This window comes from Mytilus galloprovincialis, chromosome 11 (genome assembly GCF_965363235.1).
Source record: "Mytilus galloprovincialis chromosome 11, xbMytGall1.hap1.1, whole genome shotgun sequence".
In the NCBI taxonomy this organism is placed as follows: Eukaryota; Metazoa; Mollusca; class Bivalvia; order Mytilida; family Mytilidae; genus Mytilus; species Mytilus galloprovincialis.
In genome coordinates, this window is record NC_134848.1 from 44,020,232 (window position 1) to 44,043,952 (window position 23,721).

General features: G+C 31.0%; 1 protein-coding gene and 1 long non-coding RNA gene across 2 annotated transcripts; both read left to right on the plus strand.

Annotated features, from left to right (window-relative positions):
* Positions 1 to 587: 587 nt before the first annotated feature.
* Positions 588 to 4,286, plus strand: LOC143051168 (uncharacterized). Its single transcript, XR_012970626.1, has 3 exons — positions 588 to 722; positions 1,103 to 1,224; positions 4,153 to 4,286. It is a non-coding gene; the product is annotated as an uncharacterized LOC143051168 (long non-coding RNA).
* A 9,620-nt stretch (positions 4,287 to 13,906) lies between these two features.
* Positions 13,907 to 23,321, plus strand: LOC143051169 (metalloproteinase inhibitor 3-like). Its single transcript, XM_076224167.1, has 5 exons — positions 13,907 to 14,040; positions 19,117 to 19,196; positions 21,378 to 21,489; positions 22,055 to 22,176; positions 23,120 to 23,321. The coding sequence occupies exons 1-5, from the start codon at positions 13,926 to 13,928 to the stop codon at positions 23,246 to 23,248; spliced, it is 558 nt and encodes a 185-aa protein (XP_076080282.1). The 5' UTR covers positions 13,907 to 13,925; the 3' UTR covers positions 23,249 to 23,321.
* Positions 23,322 to 23,721: the final 400 nt, after the last annotated feature.

The following is a 23,721-nucleotide window of genomic DNA, read 5'->3' on the forward strand; positions in this document are numbered from 1 at the left end:
AAATATGCCGCACAGCCTTATATTTTGAAATTTGAAAAAAAAGTTGTAGTGCATATGAATTAACTTCACATTCTACATGATATTTTTTTTCTTCAAAACTTGGGACTATTATACTAATAGCATGTAATAGTCCTAGAAACTTATTAGCAAAAGCATACTTAAACAAAAGCAATACAGACAAAAATGACATCATGCAGATTTTGCATCTATAAAATAAAATATTATACCTACCTGCCTACCCATGACAAAAAATGTACCGAGCTAAGTTATTTTTTGGGAAAGAAAAATAAAATATTTTACCTACCTACATGTGACCTACCTACCCTGTTTCAAAACATAGGGTCGGAAAAGGGCAAACAAACAATATTTTAATTTAGGCCTAATGGTATCAAAAGCTTTATATATTGTTTAAAACTGAAATCGTGGTATCAACTAGCTCGAAAACAAGAAATTAATTAAACCAACAGTACAATTTGTATACAAATCTGAAATATTTCATTTATTTGTCCATCTTTTAACAATTGAGTTGGACAAACAAAGGAAATTTGCCCGTCCGTTAAGAATCGATTTTTCTTTAGCTAGGCTTGATTGATTGTTGGTTGCTTACATTTAGTGGCAAATATTTCATGCATTGGAAGGACGATCTTGAGCCAGAACTTAATTTTCCAAAACAAAACTGGACAACAGAGTTTTCAAAGTTGGATCAAGCTATATACTCTCAGGTAAATATACAATCGATGCTGAAGCACACTTTGCCATATCAGAAACTTGAACAAGATAGCAAATATTATTTTGTTGAGGATAACTTGCACATCAATTGCATGCCTGTTATTACAATAAAGTTTGGCTTTAGAACAATGTTTATAGGTTGAATGGTTTTTCATTCGATTTTTCAAGGTTTCAAAATATTCACTTTATATCTTGATTGGGGGCCATTTAATGTATTCTGGTTGTTAAACAGGCTAATCGTAATATCAGTATGAACTAGGAATATGGTTCATATACAGTTTTGTTTACAGGTAGGAGCAGTATTCCTTTAGATTACCAGACAAAGGTTATGTATTAGTGTAATGATGACATTGTCTTTTTTTAAATTTTTCAGTCTCTGTATCTGATGGCAACATGCATCACAACTTATGTGGCCTCCAGGTTGATGCTTCCAGTGCAAAGAACATCTTGTTAGAAGGCCTTGCTGGAAAATATCAAGAGAACTGTGATTGTGAGGTATACCGTATTGTATTGGTCTATGTGGGTTGTTGAAAGACTAAATTCCATTCGCTATCCAATATGATCTCATTTTCCTGTAGCAGTCCCAATTAGCCGCCATTCTTGCCGGTCGATTTTACAACGCTGATAAACATTTTATTTTGTCGTTAATCTTATAATTAATATCACGGCGTTTCAAATTCATTAAAAAAGCAGTGAGAATAGCATGCCTTTATATTGTATTAATCTGATAAAAATATCAGAGTTTTAATTTAATACCACTCGAATTAAAACATTTCAATTGTCAAAAAAGTAACAAAGATGTGTCATAGCTTGCTAAGGCCATCTTTGTATGGGGTAAAAACATATATAAAAGGATCCGAATCATTTCAGTTTTATGAACGCCATTAAAGCAACAACTTGATATAAATTAGTTAACCCATTAGTGCACACGAGAAATAGTAAAAGATAAATTTTACAGATGTGCTTACTAAATATCCGTACAACACACGTATAGTACGTCGCAAGGATTACACATGTAAAATAATCATAAGTTTTGCATACGTTTTTGCGAACGTTTTACATAGACGTTACGCACGATATTGCGTCTCAAATGGTAATGTAAAATTTCCACGTTTTACGTTGTTTAATGATTATTGGGGATTTGTTTTTTATTTCGCTAACATCTTTTGTTTTACACATCAATAGGGATACTTCTTAATGTTTAGTTGTACTGAATTTGCATGAAATATTTTCCATTGAAATTAACGTGATCAAAAAACAAGAACATATATCGTATACTTGGATAATGCATAAGTCCATATGAAATGAGGAATAAAAGATATATATTACGGGATGATGAGTGCCAATGAGACAACTCTCTACCAGAGACCAATTGACATAAAACGTCATAAAATGCAATGTTTACCCATTTGGATCCAAAAAGGAAGAGGATATATATTTTGCTTTAATTAAAAAGATTGTCGGGAATTACAAGTTAAACGGGTCTTGCTTATAACATTCACTTTTCTTTCTTTAATAACGGAACAGTTAAATTAAGAAATGAAACGACTGTCAGTAAAAAAGAGTAATTATATTCATCTCATATGTTTACAAGCTTTGTATGATATGGAGAGGTAAATAGCCACGCTTCAGGCCCAATTTTATTTTCACTTTCAAGTATATATACATATGAATCTTATTGCAAAGAAATAAAATATCGCAGTTTTATACGCTTCCCAAATTTGAAAATTTGAAAAAAGTGATTTGTTTATCCTCTCGTGACTCTTACAACTTTTTTCCCAACTTAAAAACCTCATCTTAACGAGCAACCCGAGTCTTCGGATTTATTTTTATACTTTGTGGTCTTGTTGATAGTATCTGACTATCAAGAATTTCTATTTGACAAAAAAAAAAATACAGTTGATCCACCATAAATAGCGTCCCGAATCGACAACGTTGAAAACGTATGAAAATCGTCCAGTGGACAAACTTGCAAGACATTTCATTTCTTAGAAAACGAAGTTGTTTTAACTACGCAAATTATCAGAAAGTATGTAGCTGTATTGTAGAGTTAAAGTACAATTACGGAAACACACTTTTTAGCATGCAACAAACCTTAATTTTCAGTAAATAACGTGGCAAATCCCAGTTTATTTGTATAAACCGTCGAAATCCGACAATGGACATCTTGCCGGACATTTGTCAGAATCCGCTGCATTTTTATATGTAATATGAGTGCTGCAAAATTCGATTTTGATATGGTCTATCTATGTACTTTTTTTAGAATAATTTACACAAACGAAATTTCATATTATCTTATATTCTAAAACCTATAAATTTTGATAAATTAACATTTTCCATAATCTGGCCATAATGAACACTATTTGTTTTTGCCAGAAATAGCGTTGGTCGTTACAAGAACGCATATTCAGTTATATTGTAATACTTTATATATATGGCATATCATTCATGCGAATTTTCGCGGATATAACACTATTTTAAAGAACACAAACACCCCTGCTAAAGTTATTATGCGTTAAGTCTTACGTCTGACACCCACATTTTTGACGTTTTGTCAATATGTTTTCCTTATTTTAGAATATTGTAAAATATGATCAAACAACTTGTAAGTTTTTCAGAATAGTATTACCTTTCTGGTCTATGGATATACATTTTATGTAATTTAACTGTTATGATTTTATAGAAAAGCTGTTTATTAGTGTGGACTGGTTGATTACACGCTATTGACGTGCGTAACGTCATACAAAAATCATACGTTAATTTCATAATAAATATTTTGCGGTTTATATGACAAAGCATAAGGTCAAAAATACAGGAATTTTATTGAAACAAATAAATGATTATGATAGTAAATAATATACGAGATTGATATTATACACAGCTACTTTTGCATAGGTACTATTTCTGTACTAAAAATGTGTAGTACTGGAAATTTACTTTTAATATTTAGTACTATTTTGTTACTTTAAAATCATTGTATTATTTAGGTACCTGTATTTTACAGTACTTAATTTGTACTTGAAATTAGGTACTACAAATTTTTGGTTACTACCGGTACATTTTCAGCATTTGAAAGTTTTTTTCAAATCTCTTGAAATTATGATTTTCAAACATGGAATATTGTATTATTTCTGTACCAAAATATTTAGTACGAATCAAGTACTGTAAAATAAAAGTACCTAAATATTACAATAATTTTAAAGTAAAGAAATAGTACTAAATATTAAAAGTAAATTTCCAGTACTACATATTTTTAGTACAGAAATAGTACCTATGCAAAAGTAGCTGTGTAGACAAAAACGGAGACATAACACACGGTTACACCGTCACTTATGAGTCTTTTGTAGACAAAACACGCTTCTGGCGCAAATATGAAATTTCAATCCTGGTATCTATGACGAGTTGCTTGTTTTTCATTTTTAGATTCCATATCTGTATGATCCTCCACCATTCGGACCACGTTCAAACAACCAATGTGGACTTCCACCAAATTATCATGATACCGTATGTGCCAGAGATAGTGATGGCCAGTGTTATTTAGTTATTTAAACTAGTGTTTATAAATCTTAAGATACACTTGGAAAACACTTATTTTTCTATTACCGGTTATAAAGAAAAATCTCTGTATTTTTTTTCTGCTTTAAAATTTGCGGATTATATTGGTAGCGATCCTGTATTATCAACCATTCTGATAGATGCTTTTGTAGATAAAGGGACACTTTTATCACAGTAGAGCAACAAATACGATCCACATATTAACAGTTAATTAATCACAGTTAACAATAGACTCCTTCTGTTTGTAGCGGCCTATTAATGAAATGTTTACCCTTTGTATATGATGATTTTTCTAAAACGAAAAAAAAAAAGAAAGAAAGAAAGACAGTAAAAAAAGAAAATCGTCCGCAAATTATGAACCAGAAACTTACTCTTTATAAGAGATATTCCCCTTGTTTGAGGGGTCTGTTGTTTTCCATGTGGTGTTTACTGTTGTTTGTCTTTTGTTAAATTTCGATTGTTGAGTTTGAAAGTGCATTTTACATTTTGGAATTTTAATTGTATGTTGAAATTGAATGTAAAACGAATATAAAGTATACTTGCCATTGAAACGACAACTAGTCTGAACAGGCAGCAACCAATAGCATTGTGTATAGCAATGATATGGATTATGCTTTAATTGACTATTGATATTGTTACGGACTTGGTAAATGAACGCAATATTTGTATGTCGCTGTTGAACAGTGATAAATCGATTAAGCAAAAACGAATCCGGGTCACAAAACCAAACTATGGGAAAGACATCAACTATCAGAGGAAACAACCGAAAAACAGAAACCCTTAACTGCTCCAAAAACAAACGACAAAATACACAGAAACGGATTATTTGATCCAACTTATTTGGTACAGGGCATTGTAAGAAAAATTGGTGGGTTGAACCTGGTTTTATAGCTAGCCAATCCTCCTGCTAATATGTCAATGTTTAAAATACAAATATATTGACAATATTACGTGACAGGAATACAATACAGACAAACATACAGAGTCCACGGACAGAGAAATACATCAGTAAATAACATAAAAGGACATGAATTTACGGCAGTACACCATGCCACCACATGGAACTAGGTGAATAACATCATTGTAAACATAAGAATGTGCTATTCCGTGTGAAATTAGTATTCTACAGGTTCGCTTAAACTTCAAAACCAAATATTTGTGTCTATGGAATAATTTAGTAAAAGTTTTAGGTAATGTGTGATAAAGACATTATTTACTTCATAATTTACTATAAAAACATAAATAAAACCCAACACGTCATGAACATCATGGACATAAGGCATGAGCTATGATATAATAACACCGTTAGATGTCAAAGAAATATTAAGAGTCATTCTCTGTAAGCATCAAAATATGCTGGAAATGGACCTTCACAGATCTTAATAATATTTGGTACAATTATAGTGTACAAATACCCTTTTATTATGGTACCATTAAAAATTAATTATATTTATGCGTTTTCATAGTAACCGACCCCATATTATCTTGTATTTATGTGAATTCTGGTATTCTCAATTTTTAACCAATATTATGGTTAAATGTTGGTTAAATGTCAGTATATTTAATTTTATTTGTTTGCCTCCCAATAAATCACATATTCCAATTTATTAGTTTTTTTATTTGCACTGCAATCCTATGAAAAAAATATTCTTAGTGATAAAAAGGTCCCAGAAGTGATGAAAATGTGAAAAATTACTTGGTCAATTGTTTAAAAACGCGGCTACTGATAGCAAAACTTGACAGCTTTACTTGTAAACTTCATTTTTTTGAACAACATATAAAACAATTGGAGTGGTAATATTGGTTAAAAGAAAAGAAAATAATGTTAATGATTGCTTGTTTCTGACAATTTCACAAGGTTTTATCAAGAGTTATTTCCCTTGTTAGAAATCTTTTCTCAGTATTTTGTACAAGTGAAAGTGAAAGTAGCAGCAGACGTTTATATTGTGTGTAATTTGGACTGAATATGAAGCAATTGCTGAAGTATTTAATATTTGGCATAGTAACAGAACTTGCCTGTGATTTATACAGTTTTTTAACAGTTTTGATGGCATAATTCTGTATTTATTCAAATTAATGGCCGCATCATGTCCTGTCAGTGTCATTTCACTTCACCAACTGGATGTTCCGGGAACATTGTTTTATTAAATGCTTGTTCTAACAGAGATAAAACAATTATTCTAACTGAAAATGGATTGCATCACACAAAATTTAATATTCAGAATGTGGCTATATGCACTGAACATTTCAACTATTTTCTAAAAATAAATGTAAACCGTTCAACTGCCACCACTCTTGAGCTATCATCCAGGGCTGAACTACAAATCCAGCCGGTGTTTGCGAATCTGTGACATTGAGTTAATCCTAAGCAGCAATGGAATTATAATATCAGTTGGAACCCGTAAGTATAAACAATTCTGACAGTATTTGTATCTTTATCTGTTTATTTTGCAAAGAAGTATGTTCTTTTAGGATAAGGAGAACTGCCCTCCTTCTTTGCACACTTCATCTTTTTATGTCCATTCTTTTAAGGCCCATACTATAGGTTGATGGAATCTTTATTAATGATGCTGTGCTTTTTTTCAAGTGAAAAACAAATGTCAATGAAAATATTGACAATATTGTCCACTATGATTACTATGGAGTATGGTATTTGGTCAGTTCACTCCCATAAAACATTCCCACCCAACAAGTTTTTGATGAAGTAGAAATCCGATCAACTCGAAACTTACTGTACACATGTTCCCTTATGTTATGATCTTTCTGGTTTTAATGACAGAGTTTTGTCCCCAATATCTCGGTCTGGCATAGAAAATTGATATTGTGAGTCGAGGGGCATCCGCATACTTACTACTATAGACACATTCTTATTTCAACTTTTGGTCTTAAAGAAAATGAAACTGACCTGTACATTTTAAAGTTTTTAAACTCTAGCAAAATAACCCTTAATATTAATTCTGGCCTGATTTCCACAACCAGTCAGGGGTGCTACTTAAACAAGTGATTTCATTATCACCTATTTCAGTGATTTGATAAATTCAGTTATCACCTATTTAAGTGATTTTTGTGTTTCCTTTGATCTTCAAATACTAATTTCATTGATTTTCCATATTTTCACAAACTTTTCTATAATTTTCCTACATAGATCAATTATCCTTTTTTCTATGGATATTAACTTCACCAGTGCGCTTGGGCAGTAAGTTATTGCGCTAAAGCTTTTAAAAGTACCCTTGGGAATTGTTCTGTTATCAAATATACATTAACTACTCTGACTATCAGACAAAGGTCAACAATATTAGGTAACCTGATTAGTTTTCTTTAGAGTTAGAATGAAATACTTCAAGGTTATGTCCTGATCTACAAATTATTCCAGAAAATGCATATTTTGAATAAATTGTAAAAACTGACAGGCTTATCAAGCAACAGACAATTTCTAGATGTACATAGTTGTTTTTTCAATGGAATTCTTGTCTTTTTACCAATAAAAAAATAAAGCTTGTGAGAAAAATATCAAGAAAAAGTTATAATAGATATAGGAAGATGTGATGTGAGTGCCAATGAGACAACTCTCCATCCAAAAAAACAATTTGAAGAAAGTAAACCATTATAAACACTTATTGAAGTGATCTTCTCATATTACTTGTTCCAGTGATTTTAAAAAGTTTGTGTCTATTTATAGATTTTTTTATAAATATTTCACAGCCAAAATCACTTGAAGAAGTGATTCTGAAATCACTTGTTTAAGTAGTACCCCTGACTGACCACTATTCGTCATTAAGACCCACATGTGATTTTGCTCAATTCAAAAATGTCTATACTTTCAAAAAGCGAATTGTTAATCTGGACTTAAACAGTGCTACTCACAAATTCCAGCAACAAGTATGCTAGTTCTTAAAATTTTATAAATAAGCAGTCCCATTTGTTCCTTTTGCCTCTACCCCTAAAACAAAATGTTTTTTTACATGTTTTATCAAACATATTCAACATATTTTTGTAATTCTCAGTTTCTATTGCCTTTATGATGAATATATGAACATGTATACGTCATATTATTTAAGTAGTGCTCTACATGCCTTATCATCTTTATGCAAACAAGATTTTTATCTGATTTTCAGCAATATGTACCCGATGTCTGATGAACGTTAAAGAACTAGCAGTCAATGTTACAGATAAGCCTACACTACTTGATCAGGAGGTAAAATTATAAAACAATTATGCTGTTATTTCAATTAAATAGATAAAAAGATTCTGCCATTTATATAATTATATATTATATGGAGTGATTGCCAGTTTGTAGTTATTACAAACATACTTGAGACTGTTGGTTTTGATGTTTGAATGATTTTACACTAGAAATTTTTGGATGCCATTTATAGCTTGCTGTTCGGTGTGAGCTAAGGCTCCGTGTTGAAGGCCTCACATTGACCAATAATTGTTTCCTTTTATTAATTGTTACTTGGATGGAGAGTTGTCTCATTGGCACTCATACCACATCTTCCTATATATATTAAACATAACGTTTCTAAACATATTTTGCATTTGAAGAATTACAAGTTCCAATTTGACATGTTTCATGACTACAGTTAGTATTATTTTAATTTAACAATCATTAGTACCCGACCAACAAAGTTTGAGAGGACTATATATAAAATTACTTCTATTCGACAGTCACTCTTCATTTTTCTTAACCGTTTTAGAGACCATTTGACCAAATGATTTTGTTTTGGCATATACGCTTAAAATTGTGAGTTTAAATTTCCCACTGATCAGATTATATTTTTAAGAGTTATGCCCCTAATATGCTATGAAACCACAATTTTCTTCCTTTGTTTTTAATACAATATATTCCCTAGTGTGACAGTGTGTTACTTGCCAATATTTTTTCTACCCCTTCCAAATTTATTTCTTCATATTTTATGCCTCAAATAAAGAGTAAAAATTGGAAGGGGGCGAAATTATACTATACAAAACAGGGGTCATGAATTTTGAAGTAGAGTTGTGATTTGGGCCAGCTGTAAAAGGTTTAAAAATAGCATTTCGGAAGCTGTCAAAAGATGTCAAGACCCCCTTATCATAAAATTGTCCATATTTTGAGTTGGACCCGGTGAAGTTTTCTATAGTTTTGATATAATTTGTCCCTATAGTAGTACAATTGTGGTCTCAATCCTTATATACAGGATTTGAGTGAATTAAAAAAAAATCATATACTATAGGTTCATATTGAGCAATTTTTAAACAGAACATTTCATAGATAGGATACATATATCAGCATTGGAAAGCACAAGAAATAAATCCAGAAATATTGGTATGCAATTTTGCCAATGCAATACTTCCTATGCCAGTTTGGTTTACCTTATAATGTAATGCTATGGTTGTTGATTAAATGTTTTCCTATTTTGATAGATGAACACAGAAGTTACTGCAGATGCCCAAATGTTAGATAAAGAGGCCAGTGTTACAACAGATACCCAGACAAGCTGTTCACAGGTTTGTTGACAAGAATATCCCATCTACATCAATCTCTAAAAAAACTTGAACCAAACTTCTTATAAATTGTTGACAAAAAAAATATAACCTTTTATGATTATCAACATCAATAAGTTTCCAAACAATTTTTATTAATGGACCAGCTGTCAAATGCTCATCATTGTTTAACTCAATGTTGACATTTTTTTCTTTAGTATCTGAATACATGCATATATAAACTATGTTCAGCTAATGGGTTCAATTGAAGGTCACCAGAATAAAAATGCAATGATGTACATGTACAATTATTCACTTGCAAATGAACAATTGGTCAAAATATTTAACTAAATTGGCTGCTATAAGCAAATAATTAAATTGATATTTTTAAATGTTTTACCTCAAGCTCTATTAAGGAATTATAGTATTTTATTTGAAAAATTATAGGCATTAAATGGAAATTTTTTTTTGCATAATAGTATACTTTATTTTTTAAAATGTGCAAAAAAATGAAAATAACGATTTGGAACGTAACATCTGCAATATTCGTGTAGCGCTTGTCTTTCTGATCTGATGTTTAGATTTTGAAAAGGATAGATATTTCTTTTTATATTATATTTTTTCAAAGTAAGAACTTTGGGTAAATTTCTGCAGTGTATTTAGGGAATTCTTGATTATTTAAGAAACAAAATGCAATCATGGTAAGGGTAATAGTTGTAAATCAATAAAAGCATGAGTTGATATTTGTCTAATAATTTTGAAGTATTGTCTTAGAGGCGTTCTATTTGTCGTATGGTAAAGGGGAAAGGGGAAAAGAGCAGAAAAAACAACAAAAAACGAACAAAAAGCCTAAAACTAGTCTTTGGATAGTGAACTCTTTTATTTAGATAGATACAACAGTATTATCTTAAATAAAGGAAATGTTTCGGCGTCATAGCACATTTCCATCAAGTATTTATGAAGTTAGATATACTACACATCAACACCAAAATGTATTTATAGCGTATACGACTGTTCGAGTGGTCCAAGTCAACACACAAATTGACATTTATTGTATAATTATAATCCCGTTTTTAACACAGACATCCATAAACGAATATAAATACTCAGTGTATAAGGTTGCATTGAAATATGTGTTACAGTGTGTGTTGCTCTTGAATCTTACCAAAGGTAAAGTTGGATGTGCTGATATTTTGCATCTTGACCATGCTGTATGGTGTTTTCAATGAATTGTATATCTTAAAAAAAATATATAAACATCTTTCAACAACAATCGGTACACTTGGGCTTTTCAATAATATTATCGTAATGTCATTTCTTCCAAAGTCAATAACCAACTTCTTGGTTATTTGTCTTGGACAATATCTCTAACATCAAGCTAAAAAAGCCGATACTATGCCGAATGTTATAATAAATTTATACTACTTGTCATCCAGACGCTCTTCTTTGAAAAATAAAGCGGCCGAATGATCGAGACTCGTGAATGATAACACCGTCAAAAATATAAATAAATGTTCTTACCTGAGAAAATTTATTATATTGTCCTGTGAAACTCCATGTCTTGAATTTACAATTCTGATGTATCACCAAATATAGCTGAACTGCAGCAGACAAGCGTCTTTTCACATCAAAATCTAGGTGTGCTCTGCCTAACCACTTTACCTGTATTGAAAACAATGTGTTACCTGTCACATTATTTTTACCTGGCGCGTAAAAGAATGAGTGGGGTGCCAATCAGGGTGCAATTTATACATAAACAAAACAGTTTTCATTATTGATGAAAATGAATCTTTGCTTGCTTTTTCTTTTGATTTACCCTTTTCGCCGTGTTAAACAATGTTTTCGGTAAGATATAAGCCTAAAACAGTTCATTCAGTAAAATATTCAACAGGTCTTCGGTCTGCGGTTGTTATCGGCTTATATCCTTTACGGAGATGTATACCCCATATGCAGGTGAAGCTGGAATTTTGCTACTTAGAAATGGATAGTTCACAATTGGAAAGCTGAAATCATCTCTTTTGTTGTAAAGTTTTGTTTTCAACCGATCCTCATTGTCAATTTCTAGATGTAAGTCAAGATATGAGGCCGACTTAACTGTATCTGCTGTATCCTTTATCTCTAGTTCGATGGGATAGATGAGTTCAAAATAGTCACCAAATTTTGAATTATTTACTGAAAGAACATCATCTATATAGCGTAAAATAGAGTTAAGGATTATTGCTAAGTTCTTCTTAAACTTCTATCTTTCTTCCTAAGAAGTTCCTCTATGAAGTCAGCCAATAAAGTTTACTCTGTGTACTATACACGTGTCGGTTCCCTGCTTACAAGTCGGACCAACCTTGCAAAACTTGCAAACTATATGACATATTTCACAAAGTTCAACGTTGTGTTGCTTTCAGCCTCATTTTATTTATCTTGATTCCGGGTGATATATTTTTTGACATTGTTAACACGTGTAAATTTTATATATATTGCTAATCATTATATGTTACTTTTAGCCTCATTTTATTTATCTAGATTATATATGATACAATTTTGACATATTGCGTAAAAACTTGTACATTGTACATGCTACGGGCTAAATATCGTGCGTTGCTTTAAGCCTCATTTTATTTATCTAGATTCTGGATTATAAATTGCTTGACATATTTGTTAGATACTTGTACATGAAGTATATTGTTAAAGACCTGTTTTGCGTTAAGCCTCATTTTATTTATGTAGATTCTGGGTGAAAAATTGCTTGATATATTTCTATGATGTTGAAGATCATGTCTTTTGTTGTTGTAAAATATTTCTGTTACCAATACATACCAGTAATATATTTTGATTTAAAAATGAGACAAACTTAATAACATAACATAAGTCATTGACTTTTCTTATAATTGAAATTACCGAAGCATTATATGCATATCGTAATTGCACCTTTATAACTGATTTATTTTCTTTTATTAAGATGTGCAACAGATGTGTCAATTATATCATATGACAATGTACAAACGACTTACATAATTAGTCTTTTGTAGTAATCTATTTTTGTTGATAATCAAATGCATTAAATCAGAATTACTCATTCCACAATATGTATACATGAATGATGATGTATTAAAATATATTATTAACACGGAAGTGCAAAATATGTGTACATTATATATTAGATGAAAATATTCAGAACACTATAAAACAGAAAATTGAAAAAAAAAAAATAATAATATTAATACAAAAGTTAATTTGAATGAGGAAACATGAAACAGCTTGTGTCTGGTGATGATTTTGACAATGCACAAATGTATTGACTTGTAATATTGTTCGCTGATAGATTACAAATATTTCCGTAAGGTATAAAACTGCTGTTTTTTTGTGCAATTATTACAAACCAGTCAGGTTCACATGTTTGGTAAGTCTTTTCATGTACATGAAGTTTTAGATTAAGACAGTTTTTACTTTAAACGTTACTATAATAACCATTTGTTAAGAAATTGAAAATTATTTGAATACCTTCAATTTAATTTTAATTGTAAAATTATAAAATCAATATGATGACTTTAAAACTTCTTGATTATCTGCAGATGATGAAGGAATTGTAAATAAAGGCAACAATATTGTTAGTCATTCTCAGACGTACACAAAACGTGTGTTTTTAGGCGATTGTGTTACTTACAAATTAGATTTTTATGTTTATACATTATTACAAATCATATCCTTCCCTCCTTGAATAGTTCAGGTTATATTGATTAGGATTCTTTATCTTCTTTTATATTTTTGTCTATTGAGAGTTTGGTCGTCTATTAGACAAGTTTAAATGTCCTATGCATTTGTATTTCAATCCTTTGTATATGCATTAATCTTATATTATGAAACTATTTTTTTTAAATCATTAATCCTTCGTATCATTCTTGTTTTCAAAGTAAAAATAAGATCAAATATACTAAGATAATGTGTAGGAGTAAATTTAATTATAAACTGTTAAAAACATCAGCATTAATGTCTACACTATATGTTTAAATAACATAAAATGCATTCACATATTGTTTAACATTTTTTTTTTTAATTCGACGAGAACAACTGGATATTCCTAAAACATTTTTCGTATGTTAAGCTTTTATATCAATTGATTTCAATTGTCAATATTCAATACAGAAAGTTATTGTTTTCAGATCCTCCACGTCGATATTTACAAAATGAGAACCATGATGTATGCAAATTTTCTGGTGATCTGCTGTTTTGCAATGTCAGAGCAATCATGTATGTGTGGATTAGACACCACACAGCAACAAGTTTGTTACAGCCCGATAAGTAAGACAGTATCAATTTAAACAAATAATTGTATGCATAATTAACCCTCGCTTAAATAAAGTGGGGATATACTGTTTTGTCACTGTCTGTCCGTCCGAAAGTGTATCCGTCCTTTAATTATATTTTTAGTCACAACTTTCTCAGGAACTCCATCATAAGGATTTATAAAATTTGCTTTCATTGTTTATTATAAGTCATATATACCATGTGATGCTTTTTCAAATTCATCTCGCAACAACTTCCATTTAAACGAACCCTTTTATATTTTTACACTATTTAAATTATCTAGTTGTGTAGATGTTCCGGACCATATGAGTATTTGGACTATACGCGTATGGTCCGACCATACGCGTATGATCGGGGTAATTAACACTCTGTTGCAGTTGACTTTTGATACTTCTAAACTCGATAATTAAAAAGACGCTATCATATATTTATCAGGTAATTTTATTATAATATTATCATAAAACGATTAGCTAAATAAAAAATTAGAAGTTTCACACAGTTTTACTTGCTTGTCACTGAAAACTATAATAAACACATTTTATACCGATGGTCATTACCGATGGCCAATACCGATCTGTTATTAAAAAATCAATTCCAAAAATGTCTTAATGAGCTGTTACACAAGACGTCATTGGAAAGTAACATAGTTTATTTAAGTTATCTTGTGAGTATGGTGTATTGCAGTCATGCTACGATATTTGAGATCTAGAGCTTCTTAAAAAAAAACGTAGACATATCGGAATTGCCCAAGACCTCGGTATCAATGAATGCATCTACAAAAAGGTTAGCTTTTCACTCCGAAACAAAAGGTGCAAAATGAAAAGGATCGTGCACAACCAAGACTTGCAAATGCAAAAAAGCTATGATACCGTGTGGAAGTAAATGTCACCCCAAGCATGTATACAAGAATGTTATTAGCGATGAAAACTAACTATGGCATTAATATTTATTTTTTACGTAGTATTTAAATTATATAGATAATACATTGTTATCTAACTATTATTGTTTTTTTAGATAAAGTTTTTGTATTATTGAAACTTTAATAATGTAATTTAAAACAAAATACCTATATGGTCCCAATACTCATATGGTCCGGCCCGTTAATAACCAAACGAGTATTATATTCATATGGTCGGACCATATGAGTATACGCATATGGTCATGACCATACGCGTATGGTCCAAATACTCATATGGTCCGGAACATAGACATACCAAAGAAGATGTGGTATGATTGCCAACGAGACAACTCTCAACAAGAGACCAAATGGCACAGAAATTAACAAATATAGGTAACCATTAGGCTGTCCTCAATGAGCAACACCCACAACTCATAGTCAGCTATAAAAGGCCTCGAAATGAGAAATATCAAATAATTCAGACGAATAAACTAACGGCCTAATTGATGTACATCAAATGAACGAAAAACAAATATGTGACACATCAACAAATATACAGACGAGTAACCACTGAATGATGACAGACACCTAACCTGGTACAGTCACTTACAATAATGCGGCGGGGTAAAAAAAAAACATGTTAGCACTAGTTTGATCAGTTAGAGCCAGTTTTGCACATACCATTTCACATTACAAATTTGTCCATTGATTGAAACCGTTTGGTATGATATGGTAAAACATATGTTTATTTTCATAATATTGTTTCAGTTTGATTAAACACTTCTTATACATTGTTATAGTATTTCTTATGATCTAAAATTTGTTCATTTAATAAATATCGTCGTTTTGAAGTTAAATTGTGTTAAAAATACGTCAAATGTAATAAACATACCTATATAAACGAAATTTACCCTTGTCGCTTGTACGCATATGTCCCTTCAACCAAGACATCATGTCCAAAAATGAAGCTGAAAACAAAACACAAATCGTTGAGTATTAAAATAAGATCAATCTTTACAAGGCACCAATAATGACATCGCAGTGAACAACTATGGGTCACTGTACGGCATTCAACATGTAACATAACCAATACCGCATAATCCGCGTTACAATTACATACCTTCAGTATTAATACTTAAATTTTAATTTCTTTTATAGGTATTGGAATTTTAATAACGTTTAAGGTGCATGTCATTAATTTCGTCTATTTCAGAAAAGACATACATGAATTACAAGTATAATATAATGTACAACATACCCTATAAACCACAAACAAATGATTCGTTTAAAAAAAATAAACATCAGCGACCAATACATAAATTGAATATTCTTACTTACTCCAATGGAAAAATACGATTTCTTGCAAATATTTGCTGCAATGTTGCGGCAAATATTTGCGGCAATATTGCTGCAAATATTCATCTTTTGTATGCAAATTAGTTTTCTTGCAAACAGTTGCTGTAACATTGCAATGTTGATGCAAATGTTTGCGGGAAAATCAGTGGCTGTGATTGTTGCAGCAATATTGCAGGAAAAATAATTTCTTGCAATATTGCAGCAACATTGCAGAAAATCTTTCAACAATTTCAGGTGAAAAAATCGGAATCAAAAACTAAGCGTTTAAAAAAAATATGATCTATTAATAAAAAACAATTATAAAAAAAATAAAATTTCTGTCCTCTATAGGTTGTCATGTCACATCTGTGTATCTTTTAGTTCTGTTTATCTGTAATCAGTGTCCTCAAAGTTGAATTTTATGATTTCAAATACTGCAAAATAAAGTTAAAATATTTAGCATATGTAAAAAGAATAACTAAGCATTATAAAGATTTAAGTCACTACTATATTGTAAATTCTGGACTTGTAGAATGAAAATAACTCTTTTTAAAGAGTTGATTACAGAGCAAGTTTTTCCAGCGTTTGTTTCACTTAAAGGGTCGGTAGATATAGGAAGATGTGGTGTGAATGCCAATGAGACAACTCTCCATCCAAATAACAATTTATAAAAGTAAACCATTATAGGTCAACGCACGGCCTTTGACACGGAGCCTTGGCTCACACCGAACAACATGCTATAAAGGGCTCCAAAATTACTCGTGTAAAACTAATGTCTAAAAGAGATCAAGTCCTTCTAGAAATGCATGTTTTTCAAATTTCTTGATCAGCAATTAATATATATATATTACTATAGAATACATTTAATCTCATGTTAGTACTAGGTTGTAATTGCTTTTTTTTAATCTTTGCTTTTCATTGAACTATAACAGAATTGGCCTTGTCTATAATTAAAAAAAAATGTGACTAGTTGTGTATATATGAAAGCTATATATTGTTGTCATTTGTTGATAGACGTCTTATTGGCAGTCAAATCACAGATCTCTAATTTAATACCAAACTACTTTTATAAGAAGATTTCTTTTTTTAATTTAAGTAATGTACTTTCTAAAACATATAGTTCTAAAAGGATTTTAAGAAAAATCTTCTTTCCTAAACAATTTTAATAATATTCATGTGTATGAAGCTATTGTCTAATACTTTTGTCAACTCTATTTAGTTAAGAAGACTCTTTGAATATCACTATTTTGATGGGTGCATTTTACATAGACAAATAAAATCGTATAATATAATCAAAATGAGGATGTTAATTTGATGTATGTCTTTTTGTGTTTCTTCGTTACATTTGTTGTTTTTATAGTGATTAAGATGATACTGTTAAGTCTGTTTTTTGAGATATCCAATTTGACGTAACTCTTTGCTTATGTATCCCATCATACTTTGAACGACAAAATTATTTTATGATGTTACTCTGTACCTATTCTTTTATTTATTAATATTACTTTAACTGTTAACCCACTTTTTTTGTGATATACATTTGACGTGACTCTGTACTTATGTATCCCGTCATACTTTGAACCACACTGTTAATTTATTTATTATTATTACTTTAACTGTTAAATCAGTTTTTGTTATATCTATTTGCGTGACTGTATTTATGCATTCCGTCATACTTTGAACGACAAAATTATTTCATGTCTACCTGTGCGAATTTCAAACGCGCAATATTACACCAGTACTCAAAACCACACTTCCTGCATGGGTGCATTTTAAATAGACAAATAGATTCGTATAATATAATCAAAATGAGGATGTTAATTTGATGTATGCATTTTTGTGCTTCTTCGTTACATTTGTTGTTTTTGTAGTGATTAAGATGATAACACAATGTTGACTGCTGTACCCCTTTTTTTTGACATTTTTACCTATTGTGTCTGTTTGTTTTGTTCACGCATCGGTGACAATATAATGAAATTTGATGTGACTGTCATACAAGTGAGAGTTTTAGCTAGCTATAAAACCAGGTTCAATCCACCATTTTCTACATTTGAAAATGCCTGTACCAAGTCAGGAATATGACAGTTCTTGTCCATTCGTTTTTGATGCCTTTTGTTATTTGATTTTGCCTTGTGATTATGGACTTTCCGAATAGTTCAAACTTCCTTTGGCTGAGCGATATCACACATATTAAACGTCAAAAGCACAATTAGTTGCAGAAACATTTAACTAGTTTTATGAGGGTTAACTTATTTGCAAAAAAACTAAGAAGGTCGTATGGGATATATATGTCTATTTGTTCATTTGCCATTATATTGATCAATCTAAACAGGTACAATTGTATGAAAAAAAAAGGAAAACAAATATTTACATACTATCTTTTTTTCCAGAATCGAAACATTAATACATACCTGTGAATTGCTAATTATATTAATCATAAATCACTATTTTAAACTGGTAATTTCCAAACCAGGAAGAGATATTAATACAATAATATAAAATCGATAACTGCTAGTGTGAACTATTTCCGGAAACTTTTTCTTTTCAAACAAGCTAGATACACCAAGGATTTGTAAATCCTTGGATACACATATTGATAAATTAAAATTTCATATATACTCATTTATTTACGGTTGAAAATGAAATATTTATAACATAGATTAGATAAATTGTAATGTTTCATTGTTAAACAGAGAGAAATCCTGGATTTCTTGTTAAAATAAAGATACCCTTCACTAGAATGCTGGACTAGTGAATTAAATTGTTAACAGCAAGCAATATATTGTTGAAAAAAAAAAAAACAATTGTATGAATAAATATAACTGTTCCTTATATTTCAGTCGTTGAGGCTAAAATTGAATCATTCTCAAAAAAAGCTTACTACATACACTACCAAATATCTGTGACAAAGTTCTATAAAGTAAGTACTAAATATTAACTGATCAGATGGAATTACATTGCCACATAGTTTTTTTAATAGTATTAGTGAGGTTTGAGTTGGATTAGAGGTTGATATGTTATTGTTAGTACTGCTTTGAAATAGTTATGCAAAGACTGCTCTTATTCACTTGCTCTTTTAAAAAAAATGCTATTTTAGTATTACAATTCAATTATTCCTGCCAAAAACCTCACAGACCAGATGTTAGTGCAAATACTAATTAAGCAACCGCTTTTTCTTTTCTTGCCAAAAAATGTAACGGCCTCGCACTGGCAAGCGAATTCTGAAAAAATGTAAATAAGATTTATATGCCTTCACCAGTATATCAAATAAAGAAAAAAAAAACAAAAAAAAAACAACAATTAATTAAATATAAGTCTAGATTGATTATTTTTAATGACTGTTATATAATCATAACAACCATTAGAAATAAGATTTTAACAAATTATGTAATTTTAAAGATGACGACGGATATAATAAAATATTATCACAATGCAGTCCTCTTTTCCTTTTCTTCGAATACCTCATCATCGAATTTGATTGGTCGTCAAATGTCATCGAGCCTCTCCATACGTGTCTAAAGTTAAACATGATATCCCTTGTTTTCGTGAGGTTCTCCCTGAACAGTATGAATTATATGTTGTGCAATGTAGAATTTTGTTCACATATGATGTTGTTTGTACCATTAACCTGTCAGTGTGTCTTTGACTAATGAGTGTAAATATACATTTTGCGGCTTTCGCTTTTTAGCTCACCTGGCCAAAAGAGCCAAGTGAGCTTTTCTCTTCACTTGGCGTCCGTCGTCCGTCGTCGTTAACTTTTACAAAAATCTTCTCTTCCGAAACTACTGCGCCAAATTTAACCAAACTTCATCATTGGGGTATCTACAAAATGTGTCCAGTAACCGGCCAAACAACCAAGATGGCCGCCATGGCTAACAATAGAACATATGGGTAAAATGTAGTTTTTGGCTTATAACTCTGAAACCAAAGCATTAAGAGAAAATCTGACAAGGCGGTCAAATTGTTTATCAAGTGAAGAACTATCTGCTGTGATATTTTCAGATGAATCGGACAAGCGGTTGTTAGGTTGCTGCCCCTGAATTGGTAAATTTAAAGAAATTTTGTCGTTTTAGGTTATTATCTTGAATACTATTATAGATAAAGATGAACTGAAAACGGCACTAATGTCAAGCAAAGTAAGATCTACAACTAGGTCAACATGACCAAAATGGTCAGTTGACCCCTTAAGAAGTAATTGCCCTTTATAGTCATTTTATACCAAATAAACCAAACTTGGCCACAATCATCATTTGGCATCTAGTTTAACAAATGTGTACGGTGACCCAGCCAACCAACCAAGATGGCCGCCATGACTATCAATAGAACATAGAGGTAAAATGTAAATTTTGGCTTATAACTCTGAAACCAAAGCATTTAGAGCAAATCTGACAAGGGGTTAAATTATTAATCAAGTCAATATAATTCTGCCGTGAAATTTTCAGATGATTTGGACAACCGGTTGTTGGGTTGCTGCCCCCCCCCCCCCCCCAAATTGGTAATTTTTAAAGAAATTTTGCCGTTTTTGGTTATTATCTTGAATACTATTATAGATAGAGATAAACTCTAAACAGCAATAATGTTCAACAAAGTAAGACCTACAAATAATTCGACATGACCAACATGGTCAGTTGACTCCTTAAGGAGTTATTGCCCTTTATAGTCCATTTTTTTAAACAATTTTCATTAAATGGCAACTTTTTGTAAATTTTTACAAAATAATTTGCTCGGTTACTAATAGACAAAGTTCATTATAGATAAAGATAATTGTAAGTAGCAAGAATAGAGATAATTGTAAGTAGCAAGAATAGAGATAATTGTAAGTAGCAAGAACAGAGATAATTGTAAGTAGCAAGAACGTTCAGTAAAGTAAGAACTTCAAACACATCACCATCACCAAAACACAATTTTGTGTCCTTTGTTCAATATGCACATAGACCAAGAGCCTCTAGTTTTATGAACCTTGTATTTGTTAGATATATGATATGGAATATAATATAATAATGTTTATAATTATCTTTGGTTAGCAGGGAAATGAATAGTAATAGATGTAATACAACAAAACCTTTATAAATAAATGTTTCTCACAACCTTTCTTTACCAGGGGGAAAAGGGGTATGATGCATTGGCTGATAAAACGACACTGGAGACACCAACAGAATATACAGGATGTGGACCCGTAGATTTGAAAGTAGGATCAAGCTATATTCTCACAGGTAAATGTACTGTCAAAGTTAAGGCACACTTTGCCGTATAAGAAATTAATTCAGGCAGTTAATATTTTGTTTAAAAGTGCACATCAACAACATATTGTTTTGTAAACAGCATTCTTGATAATGAAACATCAAGTATATGCTATAGTTATTAGACAGATTGAAATTGACACAATTCCTCAGGTCTGGAAACGTAAACCTAAGCTTTTGAATAAAACTTGTACATCAATTGAAAGTCTGTTATCATAATAAATCCGGGCTTTAGAACATTGTGCATTGTTCATATGTTTGAACGTTTATTTTTGGACTTTTACAGGGTTCCAACATATCCAGAATAACTTGATTTAGGGCAGTTTTATTCATTCCGGTTTATTATTTAATATGAGTATCATAAACAAGCTTATCACAATATTAGTAGAAACTAAAAATATGGTTCAAATACAGTTTTCTTACTGGTAGAGGCAGTCGTTAGGCAAACATAAACAAATCGATCGTTCGTGTTTTTTACGCATTTCTTTAGATTGAATTTTATTGTAATGTTGACATTGTCTGTTTTTAAACTTTTCAGTTTCTGTATATCGTGGAAAAATGGAACATAGCACTTGTGATCTCCAAGTAGAAGCTTCAAGTGCAACGAACGCCTTGTTAGAAGGCCTTGCTGGAAAATATCAAGAGAACTGTGATTGTGAGGTATGCGTTATATTATTGGTCTATGTTGGCTGTTATAATACTAAATTATATTGGCTATCTAATATGAACTCTTTTGGTAGCAGTCCAAATTAGCTGCCATTCATTCCGGTCGATTCATACCCCAGGACCTACCTTTTGTATGTTTTTTAATTTGTTATCGTCCTGAATATACATGAATCATTTCCTTATATACATTAATCACTCGATCTAATTTATAAATGTCTAAAATTAATGATATTTGAAACATTGATTAGAAATTTTGTTTTGTCGCTACCTTATAACTTGTATCACGGTATTTAAAATTCATTAAAAACGCAATTAGATACATGCCTTTATATGATATTAACCTGTAAAAAAATCTGAGTTTAAATTTAATTGAGCTGAAACGTTTAAATGAAAACAATAACAAGGATGAGAAGATTTGAAAATCAAAGCGGGTGTGCCATAGCTAGCTATACAGGCCATCTTTGGATCGGATAGAATATCAATATAAAAGAATCCGATTCATTTCAGTGTTTTGAACGTCATTAAAGCGACAACTTGATTGAAATTGCCAAGTCTATTAGAACACAGGACAAATAGTAAAGTATATTGTAAAACAGACGTATAGTAAGTCGCAAGAAATACACAGTGAAAATAATAAGTTACAAACGTTTTGCAGACAAAAAACATACGTTAAATTCATTATAAATTTAATGCAGTCTATATGACAAACCATAAGGTCAGGGATAACTGATTATCATTTAAGCAATTAAATAATTATGATAATCAATTAAATATAAGAAAAATATTTCAGACACAAACGAAAGCATTATAGACGTTTAGAAGGTCAATTTTTAAGTCTTTTGGAGACGAGATGCGTGTCTTTTGCAGTATAAAATAAATAATGCTGACATCTATGATGAGCCTTTTTAAACGCAATCTATTTGTTCTTCATTTTTAGATTCCATATTATGGTGCTGAACCACAATTCATCTATTCCAAGGATCAATGTGGACCCTTACAATGTGATAATCGTGATATCGTATGTGCTAGAGATGATAATGGTCAGTGCAGTTGGCGACATTGCTAAACATTGATCGAAAGATTTTCGTGTTTGTAATACATTAATGATATTATTATTCTATCAATAAACAGACACCACCATTATAAATATAAAAATATCATTCGTTAAAAGATACTTGAAAACGTATCCTTATTTTCATGAGCATTCATACATAACGTTTTCCGTATACCATTTAAGCTGTAAAGATGAGGGATTGTATTGGTACCGATTATTTTTAGCTCATCGGGACCGATGGTCCTAATGTGAGGGCATGCCATCATTTGACGTCCATCGTTCGTCGCCCGTCGTTGTTGTCGTCGATAATTTTTGTTTCAAGTATATCATCCTCTCAAACTACTGTACAAAATACCTTCCAAATGTAACTAAATGAATTTAGGGTATCTAGATTGTAAATTGTATCCGAATGATAGATCCATCAACAAACATCGCTGCCATGTTAACAATAGGTAACATGATTCAAATGCAGTTTTTTACTTACA